We start from the raw sequence: 17,505 nt of genomic DNA, 5'->3' as shown, positions 1-17,505 counted from the left end.
AAACCGTGAGTAAGTTACATATTAACACAGCTGATCCATTATTATTTTTTAAGTGTATTTTTTCTCACCCCAAATCATAACTCTCCAACCGAATACGGTTTGGGAACAATTATTCCATCAATAAAAAGCTGTGTTTTATTCAATATTTACCGTCTTTACTTGGTACCTGGTACTTGGTACTTGGTTGGTGGTCCTCTGAAATATTCCATCTAGGGAATTTAAACAGGAGGTGTGGCAAGATGCTGCGGCCACTGCCAGAAACACCGGGGCGAACCCCTTCTCTTAGCGACAAGTGTTACTGGGTTCTTTAACGTGCATTACACAACACACGGGACCTACGGCTTTACGTCACATCCGAAGAACGAAGCAATAGTGGTAAAGTGCCTTGCTCAAGAACACAAGCACCATGTTCCCACGGTCAGGATTCGAACCCGTGTACCACGGCACACGAGTCGAACACCGTAACCATTGGACCACAGCACCCCACAAGGTTTCAAGGTTTGTGTGGTATCCAGGTTGTGTTGCCTCATTCCAAATCTTTATCTCTATGACAATCCAAGCACCTGTGATGCATAAGTGTGTAAGAACGTATTTTTCCGATCGTGGCTGATATATTGCCAGCATTAAAAATCTTAACATTAACTACAGGATGGTTAAAAAAAAGGACGCCCACATTTGACAGCAATTTTCACCAATTTAAAAAATTTATTTTTAACTGTCGATTAGTAGCTATTAAAGTACTGGCCTTTAAGCAAATGTGACGAAAAAATTGTTGCATTTGCACATTTTGTCGTTGAGCTATGCTAATTTGAACATTTCATGTGCGAAACCTATTTGTCCATGGAGGTATACCGGTGCATTCCCTTCGCTTGACTGAGCTCAGCTTTCGGAGCTTTTGAAAGGGCATGGCATTTGATTGTTCTGTTATGCAACAATGAACTTAAGCCGACAGCTCATTGAGTAGATGATCTTAACACTGACATGAATAATTGGACAGCTTCAAAAAAAGTTACCATGGCAAAATATATTTTGGTGGGAAGGTTTTTTAAATTTTATGAACTACGAAAATGTCAAATTTACATGGAGTACCCCAGACTGATTTTGGTGACTTGTATTCAAATTAGCATAATATCACTAGTTTTGCGACTTTACTAAGCTTTTTTTCACCATGCATAGTTAAAGGCCTATACTTTACTACTATGTGAAAAAATATTTAAAATAAGTTCTTTAAGTAGGTAAAAATTGCTGTCAAAAGTGGGTGTCCTTTTTTTCGAACCACCCTGTATTGTTTATTTCATTGTTTGTTTTGGTAGTCGCTGGATCTCGATCAGCTTCAGAAGAAGGATGTGTTATGCAAAGTTGCCAAGTCGGGTCTCCCGTACTATGAGATCAATTCTCCTGTGCTGGGCTTGAGTGGTGGACAAGAACAGAAGATCTATGCCACTGGCAATCGTTTCTACTGCCCACATCATGCCATCAGTTTGTACATATCCAAACTCAATCCCGATTGTCCGGATTTCTTCCAGAAACCAAGGTATTCTCATTTCTTTGTAATAGTGGTAAACTTACACAAGAAACATAATAGCCTTCTCTTATACAAATAGTATCATTACTTAAAAGCTTTATTGAAATATGGCATTTGTTCATAGCGATAAGGTAGTTTCATGGATGCTGCTAATGATTTGTTGTATACATTTTTGTATTAATTCGGACGTAGCATTGACACTGTGTAAATGTTACATCCAAATATTCTTTTTTTGCCATTTTTTACACGTTTGTAAAATATTACCCAAACTGACATTGCATTTAAAGCACCAAGAAAAGCTTTTGGTTTGGTATAGTCAGGGTTCAAATATAGCAGAAACAATACCTCAAGTGTGGATGTAACTGTGTAAAAATCACTCAATGGAAGTGTGACATTTGGGTTTTACACCGTGTCAATGTTACATCCACACAACCAAGCAATCGTATCTGCTCCATTTGATACCTGACTACCGTAACAAAAGCTTTTCTTATTTTGTTGCTTCTATAGCAAGAAGTACGCAAAGTGAATTTGGGGAATGTTTCGCAGAAATTCAAAAAAAAAGGTACAAATGTCATATTTGGACGTAACACTGACACGGTGTCAATGTTACGTCAAAATGACATTTCATATGCTCATATTTTTGGCAAAATACTTTGAATTAATTTCAAACTTTCCGCAGTAGTGAAACACCCAACAACAAATATTATGAAGAGCAACTGCTAGCAAGGCATTCATGATTTTCTTAATATGGTCATATGTCACACATTGTTCCCCAACCCGGTGGAATGACCCATCTAGGATGTGAAAGCCCCATTTCTTTTATGAAAAATATCATTGAAATCACTTATGTACTTTTCCAGTTATGGAATTTTGAACACAAACACAGTTTTAAAATTTTGTCCACGGATCACAATTAAGGTACGTGATATTTCAGTAAAAGAAACCATGTCACAGCATGAAAACGATATCAGAATAATCCCATACGTCTCCGGGTGGCCAATTTGAAGGCAGGGCAAGACTAGAAACTCTTGACATTATAAAGCATGTTGTTTTGACATTAGAAGCAGAAGGTGTTTAACCCTAACCGCCCTGAATCCTCCAAAATCCTTTTTGCAAATTGGAGGAATTTGCAGGATTGAGGTTACATGGCCAAAGTGCGTTGCTGATTTCGGAGTAAGCACTGTGTCGAGGTCTTGGGCCAGACTTTGTGTTGTTTATGCTCAGCCGTGCATAAATTTAGTCCTTGATTATACTTGACATCCTCCGCACTGCTCCAGGATGTCACTGCCTGTGCCTCAGCCTATTGACAGTCATAGCCGGAGGATATTGCAGGATTCAGGCAGTGGTCACCCCTCCATGGACCATATTCAAGAAACAATGGAGTAATTTGAGGGATTGAGGCTATATGCTATTTTTCCATGAGGCCAATTGGTGGATTTTGCAGGATTGAGGCTACATCCTAGCAAAAAGGCCTAGGGAGTTAGGGTTATTAAAAAAAGTGCGTTTCATGGTTATGAGAGTGTTCTGATGTGTTTTTTTTATATGTGAGTTGTCTTCGTTTCGCTGAAATATCACTTACCTTTATTGTGATCCGTGGACAAATTATAAAACTGTTTGTGTTTAAAAGTCCATAAGTGGAAAAGTACACGACTCTTTTACATCCTAGATCTTGAATGCGCTTCACGCAGAACTTCTTCAAAAAATAGGGGTGTCATTTTGGTTTCCTTTTCTTGTACTCACCCTGTGTTGTGAATCGCTGGTATTAAAGTTATAGTCCATCATTTGTAATTTGTGCATTTTGTTCGTTTGAAGCAACAAAAGTGCTCAAAATCTAAAGAAGGGTACTGAACAACTAACCTGATAAAGTTTCAGCTCAGCTTCAGCTGTATATTCTGAGAAAAACAGCATTCTAGGATCTCAATTTCAAATCAAAAGTTGCTGAATCTTGTTTTGAATTGCGCCTGAATTCAGCGTCCGAGACACGTTCTCGCTGAGCCGAATGCAGCTACGCGATGTCGCGCACTGATCTGACGAATTATAGCAACCGGGGGTGCGTGTGCGGCGTGCCAATGCTTGTGCACGCTTCGCCGAATAACAAAACGAACTACTAATTTAAATTTTCCTACGGTGCGTCTTAAGAAGCACCGTTGGAAAGGCCCTCTTTCGTTGATTACTTCAAAATGACAGCTTGCCAGAAAGAATAATTTCACAGGGAGTTTAGTCCCCTTACTATCTTTCAACCAAGTATGTTTTTCAACAATAATTATGCCAGCTACTTTTCGGATAGCTGCAAATGATGGACTATAGCTTTAACTGCTATTATGTGTGTCATTTTTTCTACTTTCTTGAAGAATCAAGAGCAACTTCAAGCTGGAGGCAATATGGTTTGATCCCGAGCCAGTGAAGTCCGCTGCCATCAGCTCTCTCATGTCTGTCATAGGTGCGGCAGCTAAGTTGAGTCGACCGTACAATAATGCGGATATCAGAGCCACGCCATGGGACAATCTACAAGATGCCATTGAGGACTTCTCTGAGAACCTACGCATGGGTTACCGTAGAAATCCACCTCCACAAGCTCAGAAGACATCAGCCGTCACCACGACCACCACAGCTACTACTACTGCTGGCAGGCCAGTGGGTAAACAAGTCAGCCCATCAGCAGTCACTGGGAAGGCACTCAAGCCAGTCAGTCAACAGTCTGCTGTATACGTAAGCATCTTGCTTGGATTTCTTGTTATCATAATGCAATCATAGGGAGATGGTTTCTGACTTGGTGTGTGTTTCTCATTGTGTGTTGGTGCTGGTGTCTGATTAGGACACGTGTAAAAACTTGTCAACATTTAAGGGAATGTACATCATTGGCTTTTGCTGTAATTTTCAGAAATGAACTTATTTGAGGGGTTAGTATAATAGATCAAATATTGTTTAACTGACATGATTGAAGTTTTGTGTTCGAAAATGTTTGAAAAACCAAGAAAAACTAAAATGTTTTAAGTAGTCTGGTTCCTTGACTTCACTAAAGATAAAATGAATCTATTTATAGATGACGGAAAATTGTAAGGTAAAGGAACCAGTCTAGCTGGCCTGCACCCGTTCATGAACATGTAACCAATAGCAAACAAAATTTGGACTGAAAAAAAATTGTTAATTTGGAGCAGTAGTTGACAAATACAATGTAGTTAGGTTTTTCAAACGGTGGTCGGCCGACGTAATAAACAGGACTCGTTTATACTACGCTGCATCGGGAGTCCTGTTTATTACGTCACGATTTACTATGTTTTGTTCGCTGCCCCCAACGACGACTTTTACACAAATTGCACGTTCGGGTCGAAACAGGACCTGAAAAACAGCTCTCAAAAGTACCTTTTGTACTCATTTCATGACAGACACAATAGTCGTTTTTATTTCATCAGTCCTTAGGCTACATATACCCGAAAATGACGGAAATGTCTTCGAGCATTCCACAACCTCTTTAAACAGGTATTATTACCAAGATGTGTGCAGGAATTGTTGAGAGTGCTGCATATGGCATACTTGCATGAGAGCAACGTGTGGGCATACCTTTGATTCTAGCGTGTGAGATATATTAGGCCATCAGCCTGGGGGTTTGGTCAGTATCAAATCAGGGCATAAATGATTATAGTGCGCATGCGCAAGGTATACCGCCCCTAGAGTGGTAACAAGCATTTTGATGGACAATTTGAAAAAAAGGTGATAACACACAAAAAGCTGCCACCGCTGCAATGCTTTCACATATTTTCCAACTCTGGAGGTGTATACCTTGCCAAAAATCGCTTCGACGATTATTCCCCTCATTTGATACCGGTGGCCAACATTTTGGACCGAGGCTGATGGCCTTTATCAGATTCAAAGCCCATTGCATTTGTGTTTCACTGTCAAGGTACATAGGATCATTTGCTGTTTGTGCATTTTTTGTTCACTTGAAGTAACAAAACGACTCAAAAGTAACATGTAAGGAGGTTGTATAACAACTAAAGTCTTGAAGTTTCAGCTCAGTGGTTACTATACAACTGAGAAAACAAAAACGTACACAGTTTGTTGGTCTCATAATGGATTCTGTTCATAATGCACCCATGGGCGTCGCCAGGATTTTTTTCTAGAGGGGGGCAAAACATATTTTTGTCAAAAAATGCCTGTGTCAACACATTCTCGATTTATCAGTTTTAGAGGGGGCAGGGACATTTTGCCCCCCTCCCCCACCATTAAATTTACACCACTATGACTTCGCGCCTCTTTTTCTTTTCTTTGTTCTCTTTTTTTCTTCCTTTTTTTTTTTTTTTTTTTTGCTTTTCCGGGGGGGGGGGGGGGGGGGAGGGCAAGTGCCCTCCCTTGTCCCCCCCCCTCGCGATGCCCATGAATGCACCTAGAAAAGTGGTTGCTTGTGGGGCCCTATTTTGAAACCGCCTTCAAAGTTCATTTCTTCTAAACAATACCATGTGGGGCTGAATAAATCCACAGAGTATTTGATACCAGTCCTACTTCACTTGGAGCGAGGTTTCCAGCATTCAATTGGTACAATGTAGCTACTCTTCTGGGTAATTGCCAATGATCCTACAGTCGGGATAAATGAGTAGAGTGTAGGATGATACTGATAGAGAATTGACTGGCTCAGCGTGGAATGGGAGGAATATTATCGCAAGGTAAAATCTGGACTTTTCCATTTCACGAGGCGAAGCCGAGTGAACTGGAAAAGTCCAGATTTTACCGAGCGATAATATTCCTCCCATTTCACAATTTGCCACTCAATATTTGTTTTATATAACTGACATATAGATTCTTGTCATTTGATATATTTGAACTTTTTTTCAATACAAAACTGGAGGAAAATGTATTTCTCTCTTCCAAACCACCCTTTCACGAAAATGTTTGAACCCAACGCTGTAGCGCTGGCTCTTTGGAACAATATGCGCTACGCGCAACGCTGAACGCGTACACCAGCATGCATTTGCACACAAATACCGCGTCATGATCCTAACTGTTGAATAGTATTTCCCATTCCCCATGGGCGGATAGTACTTTTTGAGCCGCAGCATGAATGGGAGCAATAACGAATGCCACGTGATGTGAGTTCCACCAATCAAATGACAAGGATCTGTATGTCGGTTATATAAAATCAAACATTATGTATGGTTGGTATCATGTGATTTTGTTTTAATACATTGCCTTTACAGATTAAGCCAGAAATGCAACAAGGTAATGTCAACAAGCCTGTGAGGAAGGCCCTATACCAGCAAGCAGCTACATGTACAACAAAACAGGTTTGTACACAAATGCTTGTATGATCAATAGCTGAAGTAGATATGACATTGCCATTGTTGGGGAATGGATAGGTCGATACACAATTTGGTTGAGGACTGTGTTTACCGTGACTGTTTATTCCACAACAATATTTTAATACACATTGATTGATTGAACTGGTTACAGTGAACTGAGACAAAGAGAACTGGGTGAACTGAAATAGACTAGAGTAGAAATGGAATTGAAACAGAAAACAGAAAACAGAATAGAATGAAGAACTGCTAGTGGAGCAGGACTTATATACTGGTGGAAACAGGAAGTCTTGGGAATAAGAAATACTCAAGAATGGGGAAACTTAGTCATATCGTGGTTTCCTTGAGTCTCAGAAAATGACTAGGAATGAGTAATATAGTTCCTTAAAACAATGATCTTGAAAGTAACTTGGTTGTACTAAGAAACTGACCAGTGACTTGTGCATGTGGGGAGTGAAGGTCATTTGCTCTGTATAAAAGTATAGGGACTACACATTGCATAGGCACTGTGTGGGTGTATACAAGGAAAACGATGAGTAATGCATTCAGGAGATTTAATTATTAAAAAGTTCAAAAGGAACATTGATAATTAAAGTGTGATAATTAACTAAAAATTAAGACGAATTGATAATGAAGAATTGATAATCTGAAAACGCTACAACATGTATGTCCACTTTTATGGTTCACTCTCCCGATAGGAATGGATACTGCCGGTAATGTGCGAAACCATTTGTGATGTAGGTTACCATCAGTATGAACCTATAGGTGCTTAATATTACATTTATCTTCCAAGCAAATTTGAATCCTTAGTCCTGACTGGTCGATCCCTAGCAACAACAGTGTGATAATATTCCTAATACCACAGTCCATATTGAAATCTTGATATTTTTTGGGATGAAACATTGTTTACATTTTTGAGCTGACAGAACTGTTCTACGTTGCTTCATTTAAAGGGAAGGTACAACATTTGCAAACATCATAAAACGAAATGATCAAATTATCACGAAATACCTTACTGGATTGTTAGGGACCGACAGTCTAAAGCATCCTTTAAAATCGTGGCTCCTGGTGTGCTGACATTTTCAAGAAAAACTGTATTTTTCCAACGCTGGTCGGCCGTTGGAGAAAACTGGCTTTTTTCAAAAACTATTCCTAATTTTTTATATTTAGTTATTCTGACTTTTCTTTGCAATTGATTACACACCTGTATGTGAAGGGGTACAAGCCAGTGCTAGACTGATTCTATGACCTTGCAATTCCCCAATGTGTATTAATTGCTCCGTTTCATCTTAAGTGGGGTCAGGGAACCAGACTACAAGAACATGGTAGGTTTTCTTGGTTTTTCCAGCATCTACAAGCCCAAAACGTGAAACAAGTCAGTTTAACAATATTTTCTATAACATACGAATCCTCCAAATCCTTTTATTTCTGAAAATTGCAGCAAAAGCAAATGTTGTACATTCCCTTTAATTGCTGCCCCTAGGAAAGTCTCATAGACAAATGGAACAAGTGGGCCTAGGCGGGGGTTAAGAAAACAGCTCTCTTAAGTAACCTTATTTTTATGTCATAAATGAGTTCATTTTTGTTTTGTTTTAAAGGGACAAATTCAATCTGAATGTGCCCTTTTCAGCTCTAAAATGTGTTTCTCACAAAAATGATAGTAGCTGCAGAGAATGTTAAAACGTCATGAAACTATAACTCAGAGGAACTTCAGGGTACTACATTTTGGTCCTCCAAATTTGAGTCGTTAACCCTAACCCTCCTCAATCCTCCAAAATCCTCCTTGTGGTTTTGGTAGATTTTGGAGGATTGAGGCTGAATGGTATTTTTTTTAGATAACGATTTTGGAGGATTGAGGCTGAATGGTATTTTTTCAGAAAAGGATTTTGGAGGATTGAGGCTGAATGGTATTTTTTACATAAGGATTTTGGAGGATTCAGGCTGAATGGTATTTTTCAGAAAATGATTTTGGAGGATTGAGGCTGAATGGTATTTTTTTAGATAAGGATTTGGAGGATTGAGGCTGAATGGTATTTTTTTAGATAAGGATTTGGAGGATTGAGGCTCAATGGTATTTTTCAGAAAAGGATTTTGGAGGATTGAGGCTGAATGGTATTTTTTTAGATAAGGATTTTGGAGGATTGAGGCTGAATGGTATTTTTCAGAAAAGGATTTTGGAGGATTGAGGCTGAATGGATTTTTTTTCAGAAAAGGATTTTGGAGGATTGAGGCTGAATGGTATTTTTTTAGATAAAGATTTTGGAGGATTGAGGCTGAATGGTATTTTTTTAGATAAAGATTTTGGAGGATTGAGGCTGAATGGTATTTTTTCAGAAAAGGATTTTGGAGGATTGAGGCTGAATGGTATTTTTTTTAGATAACGATTTTGGAGGATTGAGGCTGAATGGTATTTTTTCAGAAAAGGATTTTGGAGGATTGAGGCTGAATGGTATTTTTTTAGATAAGGATTTTGGAGGATTGAGGCTGAATGGTATTTTTTTAGATAAGGATTTTGGAGGATTGAGGCTGAATGGTACTTTTTTAGATAAGGATTTTGGAGGATTGAGGCTGAATGGTATTTTTCAGAAAAGGATTTTGGAGGATTGAGGCTGAATGGTACTTTTTTAGATAAGGATTTCGGAGGATTGAGGCTGAATGGTATTTTTCAGATAGGGATTTCGGAGGATTGAGGCTGAATGGTATTTTTTAGAAAAGGATTTTGGAGAATTGAGGCTGAATGGTATTTTTTTAGATAAGGATTTTGGAGGATTGAGGCTGAATGGTATTTTTTTAGATAAGGATTTTGGAGGATTGAGGCTGAATGGTACTTTTCAGAAAAGGATTTTGGAGGATTGAGGCTGAATGGTATTTTTTTAGATAAGGATTTTGGAGGATTGAGGCTGAATGGTATTTTTCAGAAAAGGATTTTGGAGGATTGAGGCTGAATGGTGTTTTTTTAGATAAGGATTTTGGAGGATTGAGGCTGAATGGTATTTTTTTAGATAAAGATTTTGGAGGATTGAGGCTGAATGGTATTTTTTTAGATAAAGATTTTGGAGGATTGAGGCTGAATGGTATTTTTTTAGATAAAGATTTTGGAGGATTGAGGCTGAATGGTATTTTTTTAGATAAAGATTTTGGAGGAGTGAGGCTGAATGGTATTTTTCAGAAAAGGATTTTGGGGGATTGAGGCCGAATGGTATTTTTTTAGATAAGGATTTTGGAGGATTGAGGCTGAATGGTATTTTTCAGAAAAGGATTTTGGAGGATTGAGGCTGAATGGTATTTTTTTAGATAAAGATTTTGGAGGATTGAGGCTGAATGGTATTTTTTTAGATAAAGATTTTGGAGGATTGAGGCTGAATGGTACTTTTTTAGATAAGGATTTTGGAGGATTGAGGCTGAATGGGTTTTTTTTAGATAAGGTTTTTAGAAGGATTGAGGCTGAATGGTACTTTTTTAGATAAGGATTTTAGAGGATTGAGGCTGAATGGTATTTTTTTAGATAAGGATTTTGGAGGATTGAGGCTGAATGGTATTTTTTTAGATAAGGATTTGGAGGATTGAGGCTGAATGGTATTTTTTTAGATAAGGATTTGGAGGATTGAGGTTGAATGGTATTTTTTTAGATAAGGATTTGGAGGATTGAGGCTGAATGGTATTTTTCAAAAAAGGATTTTGGAGGATTGAGGCTGAATGGTATTTTTTCAGATAAGGATTTTGGAGGATTGAGGCTGAATGGTATTTTTCAGAAAATGATTTTGGAGGATTGAGGCTGAATGGTATTTTTTTAGATAAGGATTTGGAGGATTGAGGCTGAATGGTATTTTTCAGAAAAGGATTTTGGAGGATTGAGGCTGAATGGTATTTTTTCAGATAAGGATTTTGGAGGATTGAGGCTGAATGGTATTTTTTTAGATAAGGATTTGGAGGATTGAGGCTGAATGGTATTTTTTCAGAAAAGGATTTCTGAGGATTGAGGCTGAATGGTATTTTTTTAGATAAGGATTTGGAGGATTGAGGCTGAATGGTATTTTTTTAGATAAGGATTTTGGAGGATTGAGGCTGAATGGTATTTTTTTAGATAAAGATTTTGGAGGATTGAGGCTGAATGGTATTTTTTCAGAAAAGGATTTTGGAGGATTGAGGCTGAATGGTATTTTGAGGCAGGACTGTCTGACGATTTTGAAGGATTGAGGGGCTGGGTACCCTTCATTTGAACATAAGTGCAACATTTTTAGATGAGGAGGATTTTGGAGGATTGAGGATGAATGCATTTTGAGGCAGGACTGTCTGAAAATTTTGAAGAATTTAGGCCATGTTGTAAAATTTTGGAGGATTGAGGATGGTTCCTAGCAAAAAGGCCTAGGGGGTTAGGGTTAGGCACTAGTTGTCTTTCGAATCACACATGTCTCTTTTAGATAAACTTGCTTCAAGCACAAAGGTCTTATTGTGAGACATGCTTTCCAACGCTTGGGTGCTATGTGCCCCTCGGATGTTAAAAACGTCATATCCCACGTCACAGCAATCAACTATTGTTAAATAATGATGGGCAATTCCACGGTTACTCACGTTACATTTTCGATGTACTTTTGAGTTTCCTTGGGCTGTAATTACCTTACTGAAAAGGTTTAATAACTGTTATCCCCATGGTGGATAGAGTAGACCTAGACCTACCTAAGCACCACAGATGACATCCAGAAAATTGTGTTAATATGTATGATAAACAAAACGCACAATATCGGTTACTCACGTTACGAAAATGTAACGTGAGTAACCGTGGAATTGCCCCTATGCAGATATCTGACTGCAGTCAACTGTTGCATTGCCCCACTGACATTGATGTTGTGTGTAATAAGCCCTTTGTATTGTAATGTTACCGTGCAGCCTACTGCCCAGGCAGACAGTGACGATGATGTCATTATAATAGGAACAACCACATCAGACTCCTCGGCAAGCAAAGGAGCTTCTAAGATGTCCGCCTCTCAATGCCTCATGCAGATGAGCAACCTGTATAAAGCAGGTATGTATTCAATAGGTGTGTATTCAACAGGTATGTATTCAGGCTTTAGAAACATCAGGGTTGTCACTTCTTCTCTTGAGCTCATATGTTTTGGTATCGACTTTTTAAATTGAGGACCAATGACGTTCACCTGCCATCTAATCCTCATTGAACCCGTGCCAAATCAGCTGGTTCAATGAACTTTGCAGCCAGGGTCTCACCCGAGCCGTGTCAACAACCTTGGGACCAGGCCTCCTGCCAAAGTCTCATTGAAACATATACAAACACCTGTAACTTGACACAGCCATCTCCCTTCATAGCCGCAAACCGCAGCCACCAGTCAATTATCTATTAAGTGCCCTGTCTGGCAAATGCCTGGACACCGTCTGGCACATGGCTTTTTGTTGTTTTGACATGGATATGGTCTTGCGTAGTGGGGGAAGTACCTGCGTCCCAAAGGTACGCAGTTGGCGATTTCTGATAAAAATTTCTTGTAAACGCTGCGCAGGGTTAAACACAACCACCGTTTTATAGTTTTGTTCAATGTGCAGATTCATTGTACAATAAATACTACAAAAATCAGTCAGTTTGGCTGTGTACAAGAACATAGTTTTTCTTGATGACATATGATTCACAATCAGATGAATGTAATCTAGCTAGCCTTCATACTGCACATATGATATGTGAAAAAAGAAATGTTTGTATGTGAATAGAATTCAAGAATGAAAGACAGCAGACAGCTAAGAAGAGTACATCCAGCCAGAGTCATTATCACTATCATCACCATAAACACAGACGTGGCAACCATAGATACGGTAAGCACTCCTCAACACATGACATAATCATGACCCATTGGGTCGGTAAGTAACAGGCATCTAGGCATCTGCTATCCATTTCATACTGACACAAAGTCATCATTTACAAAACAAAAAGCTCAACATTTCATTGGTATAGAAAAATCCCAAATTTCCTAAGGCCCCCCCCCCCCCAAAAAGTCTCCGGTTTCTGGTATGGAGCTTGCCCAAAAAGTGGTGCGGCGACGCGGCTTTTTTTTTACCTGTTTTTTTTTGCTTCAAACATGTCAAATGTCGGCTGATGACTGCAAATGGTGCCCGACTAAACTTAGTGCAAATATTATGGGAGACCAGAGAGGCCACATAAAGCTTATTCTCGATCATAACTCCATCTAAAAACACGTTAAACTGTGCAGCAGCAGGATTCCAGACAAACCAGTGAGTTTGGCGGTTTTGAGACATCATCTTTCATTGAAAAAAAACCTTTTTCATTTTGCCGACGCGCATGGCTACGACGACGCGCGTGCATACCAGAAACCGGAGACTTTTTTTTTTTGTTGGCCTAATGTAAAGTTCCCTGAGTGACGTCATCACTCAGTATTGGCAATATTATTCATTGCTTGTCGTTGGTCCTTTGATGCTGTCAATGCCTCATCCATCTACTCCCTTTGAAAAAGATTTGACTGAACACTTCAACATTTCAACCACCCCCTTTGAAAAATCCTGGATCAGCACCTGCTATACCTGTTGGCAGAGTTGTAACGAGTCACTGATTTTTGTGACTCGAGTCGAGTCGAGTCATTTTAAAGAAGTGACTCGAGTCGAGTCGAGTCATTTTAAAGAAGTGACTTGAGTCGAGTCGAGTCATTTTAAAGAAGTGACTTGAGTCGAGTCGAGTCATTTTAAAGAAGTGACTCGAGTCGAGTCGAGTCACTAGGTCAAAAGGTCGAGTCGAGTCGAGTCGAGTCAAATATTTAGCTCGAATCAATTCGAGTCACGATTATTTGAACACTATATACCAAAATTTATAAAAGGAGGCCATAAGTTTAGACAGCTTTCGAACCCAAGAGCTTTATAAGAATTCGCCCAAAACCAATGATGAAACAGCGAATTAGAAAATAAGTTTAAAAATCTGGTTCCTGGATAGTATTTTGTGCGTTCTAGAACCATGAGGTGGGAGTCTGTGACACGTTGTATATTTGTATATGACTGCTATTCGCAAAGTAAAGTGAGCATAAATTTTGCACCGTAAGTCATTGCAAATACTTTTTTGGGACTTGAGTCTTATTAGCCTTCGCTCGAGTCGAGTCGAGTGTTCTGATGAGGGACTCGAGTCGAGTCGAGTCATTTGCTCGTAGTGACTCGAGTCGAGTCGAGTCATTTACCCTTAGGGACTCGAGTCGGACTTGAGTCCAGTCATTGACTCGAGTCACTACAACTCTGCCTGTTGGTTTGGTACGCCTGATAATAAATACGTGAATGAGGCAATCAACTCAAATAAATTGACATGGTTCCTCCACCTTCCCAACTTCTTACTTAAAGCTCCTTTCATTTAAACCGTAGTGTATAAAAATAAATTGGAATGTCTTGAGAGTGGCTGTGATGAGGCATGCAATATGTTGTTCTGCTTAAAGGGAATGTACAACATTTGCTTTTGCTGCAATTTTCAGAAATAAATGGATTTGGAGGATTAGTATGTTATAGCAAGTATTGTTAAAATTACTTTTTTCACGTTTGGGCTTGTAACCAAGAAAACCAATCATGTATTTGCAGTCTGGTTCCCTGACCCCACTTATAAGATAAAACGGAGCAATTAATAGACTTTGGGGAATTGTAAGGTCAGAGAATCAGTCTAGCAGACTTGTACCTCTTCACAGGTGTGTAATCAATTGCAAAGAAAATGCGGGATAACTAATTATGAAAAATTCGGAGCAATTTTTTAAAAATAGCCAGTTTTCTCCAACGCTAGTCGGCCGACCAGCGTTGGAAAAATACCATTTTTCTTAAAAATGTCAGCACATCAGGAGCCACGATTTTACAGGATGCTTTAGACTGTCATTCCCCAACAATCCAGTAAGGTATTTCGCGATAATTTGATCATTTCGTTTTGTGCTGTTTGCCAATGTTGTATCTTCCCTTTAATGCTTTCCATTTATTTGCCAGATTGTCCTTTGCTTATTTGAGTGCCTTTTGTACATTAGTGATCATTTTCTCTGGCAGATACCAACCCATATGACTCTATGAAGGGAAAGCTGCAGGTTTCAACCAGACAAATGCACCAACTCACAGCTGAAACCAGACACGCTAAAATGACCTTTGGTGAGGACTTGACTGGTGGTACTGTAATTGGGGGACATTCATGCCTAAATCTTGATTTGTATTATTATTATTATTAATCATTTCTGGTAATGAAACCAAGGATTCCTCAAAAGCGCCTTAGGCACTGTAGCTCACAAGCCTGAAGAAACCTGTGGAGAGAAGACAATGAGAAGAAGTTACAGTTTTAGAGGTGGGAGGAAAAGCCCAGAAGAATATTCTGGGGAAAACCCACGGAATCAGGCAGGGACTGAAAACCCAATCCACATATTGGCCCAGGCGGGATTCGAACCCGGGTCACAACGGTGGAAGGCGAGCAAAGTACCGCTACGCCAACCTGACTGTATGGAATCAAATACAACTGTATTAGCTCAAGTAATCACAAAGAACTCAATGCCTTTTCTTTACATGACATAGAACTTTTTGCCTACAATCTGATTGGTGAATGGGGGGTCCAGTGACCAGCTGGCAAGAATTTGTTATGTTTAAACTGCATTTTTAATGTGATGTTACAATTTTGATATTTCAGTTCCCCATAACTGTAGCCAACAGTGTGTGGTTGCTTCAATTCCGGATGAAAAGCGCAAATACAAGATCAGAAAACAAAATCCTCTGCATGTTCCGAGTATGTATGGATGGGTGCGACGATTAGCAAAGCAAAGAGGTTCAGGTAGAAGGCATGTCGTCTATCGTACTCCATGCGGGAGAAGTTTGGTAAGCTGTGGCACAGTTAGTCACGTTTGTGACCTGTTCTGTCAAAATCAGACTTTTCTGGGCATAAGGTCCAACATGAGATTTTTGCATACTGTTAAAATATGTACATTTCTCTTTTAATAGGTGGATTTATTTTTGTAACCTGTATTTACTGGGCCAAGTTTTGCTTTTTTGAAGTTATATAGTATATTTTAGACATGTTCAGGATTACAAATATGCAAAAATTAGAAAACCAGCGTTTTTTGGCCCTATCTCAATTTCAACCTCTGCCCAGAAGCGCCTGCTTTTGACAGAACAGGTCACATTTTTGATCGCAACATCAAGTGTTTCCAGGTCTGGACATTTGTTCTCTTAAAGAGACACATGAATTATTATATTTGCAGCAGTACTATTCTTTGTACAAGAAACAACCATACAATTCCAAAAGTAGGACATTTCACTGCTGAACCCTTTGAAATGCACACACCGCAAAACTGAACTATATTTGCCTTTTTCCCCCAGAGAACAATCTCTGAAGTTGACCGCTACCGTAAGTACACTTTCATTTTCATTTCATTTCAGAAACATTTAATTCCACATGAATAAGCACTTTAGAAAACAAAACAATTGTTACATGAAAACTACTAAGTGGAGGCATTACACAAGAAGCCGAAGCTTATAAACGGAATGCCTTAAACACAACAACAAAAAGTATAAATATAAACAATACTGAAAAAGGAAGACTAAATTCAAAATACAAAACACAACAAAACAAAACAATGAAACAGAAACAGACAAACAAACGGAGTGGACATAAACTTAATAAACTTTACAAACGGACCTACGAAACATACTAGTGATACAACGACACAGTTTATAAAATGGATGATGCAAGCAAAAGAAAGCACAATTAAAGCGAACGGTATGAATGTTTACATGATTGCATTACATATTTAGACCAGCTTCAGATATGTAAACATATATAAATACAGTAAACTCTTGTGAACTCAAACTCGGATAACTCGAAACTCTGTTTATCTTGAGGTAATATCCATTCCCGTCAAGAGAATAGAATTTTATGTACATGAATACCCCTGTAACTTGAAATGCCCGCACTGGTACCTCCTTTGAATTCTTACTTTGTTTGGCCAGTCCATAGAGAACGCTGCCAAAACAGTCACAAAGAAGCGTAAACAACATCTAAGAAATGTTTAACTGGAACTTTTGTTCAGCCAGTCCATAGAAAACGCTGCCAAAACAGTCACAAAGAAGCGTGAACAACATCATGGAACTTTTTTCATGACTGATTACTACCCAATATGAAATCTTAGCAAAAGATGCTTGGTGACTAAACAAATTTACCAATAGAATGAAAAAAAGGGAAGGAAAGTGAGCTAAATGACGTGTCTACTACGTAGTGAGTAATGGTAGAAGCCATTCATGGACATACATGTACGTGTAGATGACATGACTGTAGAAAAATCAGGAAAACTCAAAACTCCTGATACCTCAAATTGTTGATGCATTCCCTTGAGATGCAACTCATTTGTCATTTTCACAATGTAGCGGATGCCTTGTCACAATGCCTCGTGGTGGTTTGTAGCCTTTATTCAAGTCCCACGCGCCTATACCCGGACCATCCGGACACGTAACGCACCCCGGATGCTGACACGTAAAAAGACTAGCACGAACGGCGAAGCCGCGAGGGCCTCTACTATCTCGTGGAACTAATCACTTATTCATTTATTCACGTACATGTGTAATATAAATGAAGCGATATGAACCAATCATCTAACGGTGGTTTGCGGTTACCAGCAACAGCACGCGCGCCATGGCGCGCGTGCTGTCTGGCCCCAGACGACGGCTGATTTACGTTAGTAATTC

At 39.1% G+C, this 17,505-nt stretch overlaps 1 protein-coding gene across 5 annotated transcripts in view; it reads left to right on the top strand.

Annotated features, from left to right (window-relative positions):
- LOC119723870 (histone-lysine N-methyltransferase SETDB1-like) overlaps positions 1-17,505 on the top strand; it is an 86,834-nt gene that overhangs the window by 36,019 nt on the left and 33,310 nt on the right. For 4 of the 5 annotated variants that reach the window (XM_038194773.1, XM_038194767.1, XM_038194759.1 and 1 more), the window contains 8 exons: positions 1,314-1,534; positions 3,877-4,234; positions 6,718-6,804; positions 11,704-11,839; positions 12,532-12,633; positions 14,833-14,931; positions 15,458-15,642; positions 16,144-16,171. In XM_038194773.1, the coding sequence (XP_038050701.1) occupies positions 1,314-1,534; positions 3,877-4,234; positions 6,718-6,804; positions 11,704-11,839; positions 12,532-12,633; positions 14,833-14,931; positions 15,458-15,642; positions 16,144-16,171 (1,216 nt within the window). The remainder of the gene's footprint in view (positions 1-1,313; positions 1,535-3,876; positions 4,235-6,717; positions 6,805-11,703; positions 11,840-12,531; positions 12,634-14,832; positions 14,932-15,457; positions 15,643-16,143; positions 16,172-17,505) is intronic. The other variant, XM_038194781.1, reaches the window with a different exon arrangement.

Source organism: Patiria miniata, unplaced genomic scaffold, assembly GCF_015706575.1.
Source record: "Patiria miniata isolate m_02_andy unplaced genomic scaffold, ASM1570657v1 HiC_scaffold_1, whole genome shotgun sequence".
Taxonomy (NCBI): domain Eukaryota; kingdom Metazoa; phylum Echinodermata; class Asteroidea; order Valvatida; family Asterinidae; genus Patiria; species Patiria miniata.
This window is presented reverse-complemented; position numbering and strand designations above follow the sequence as displayed.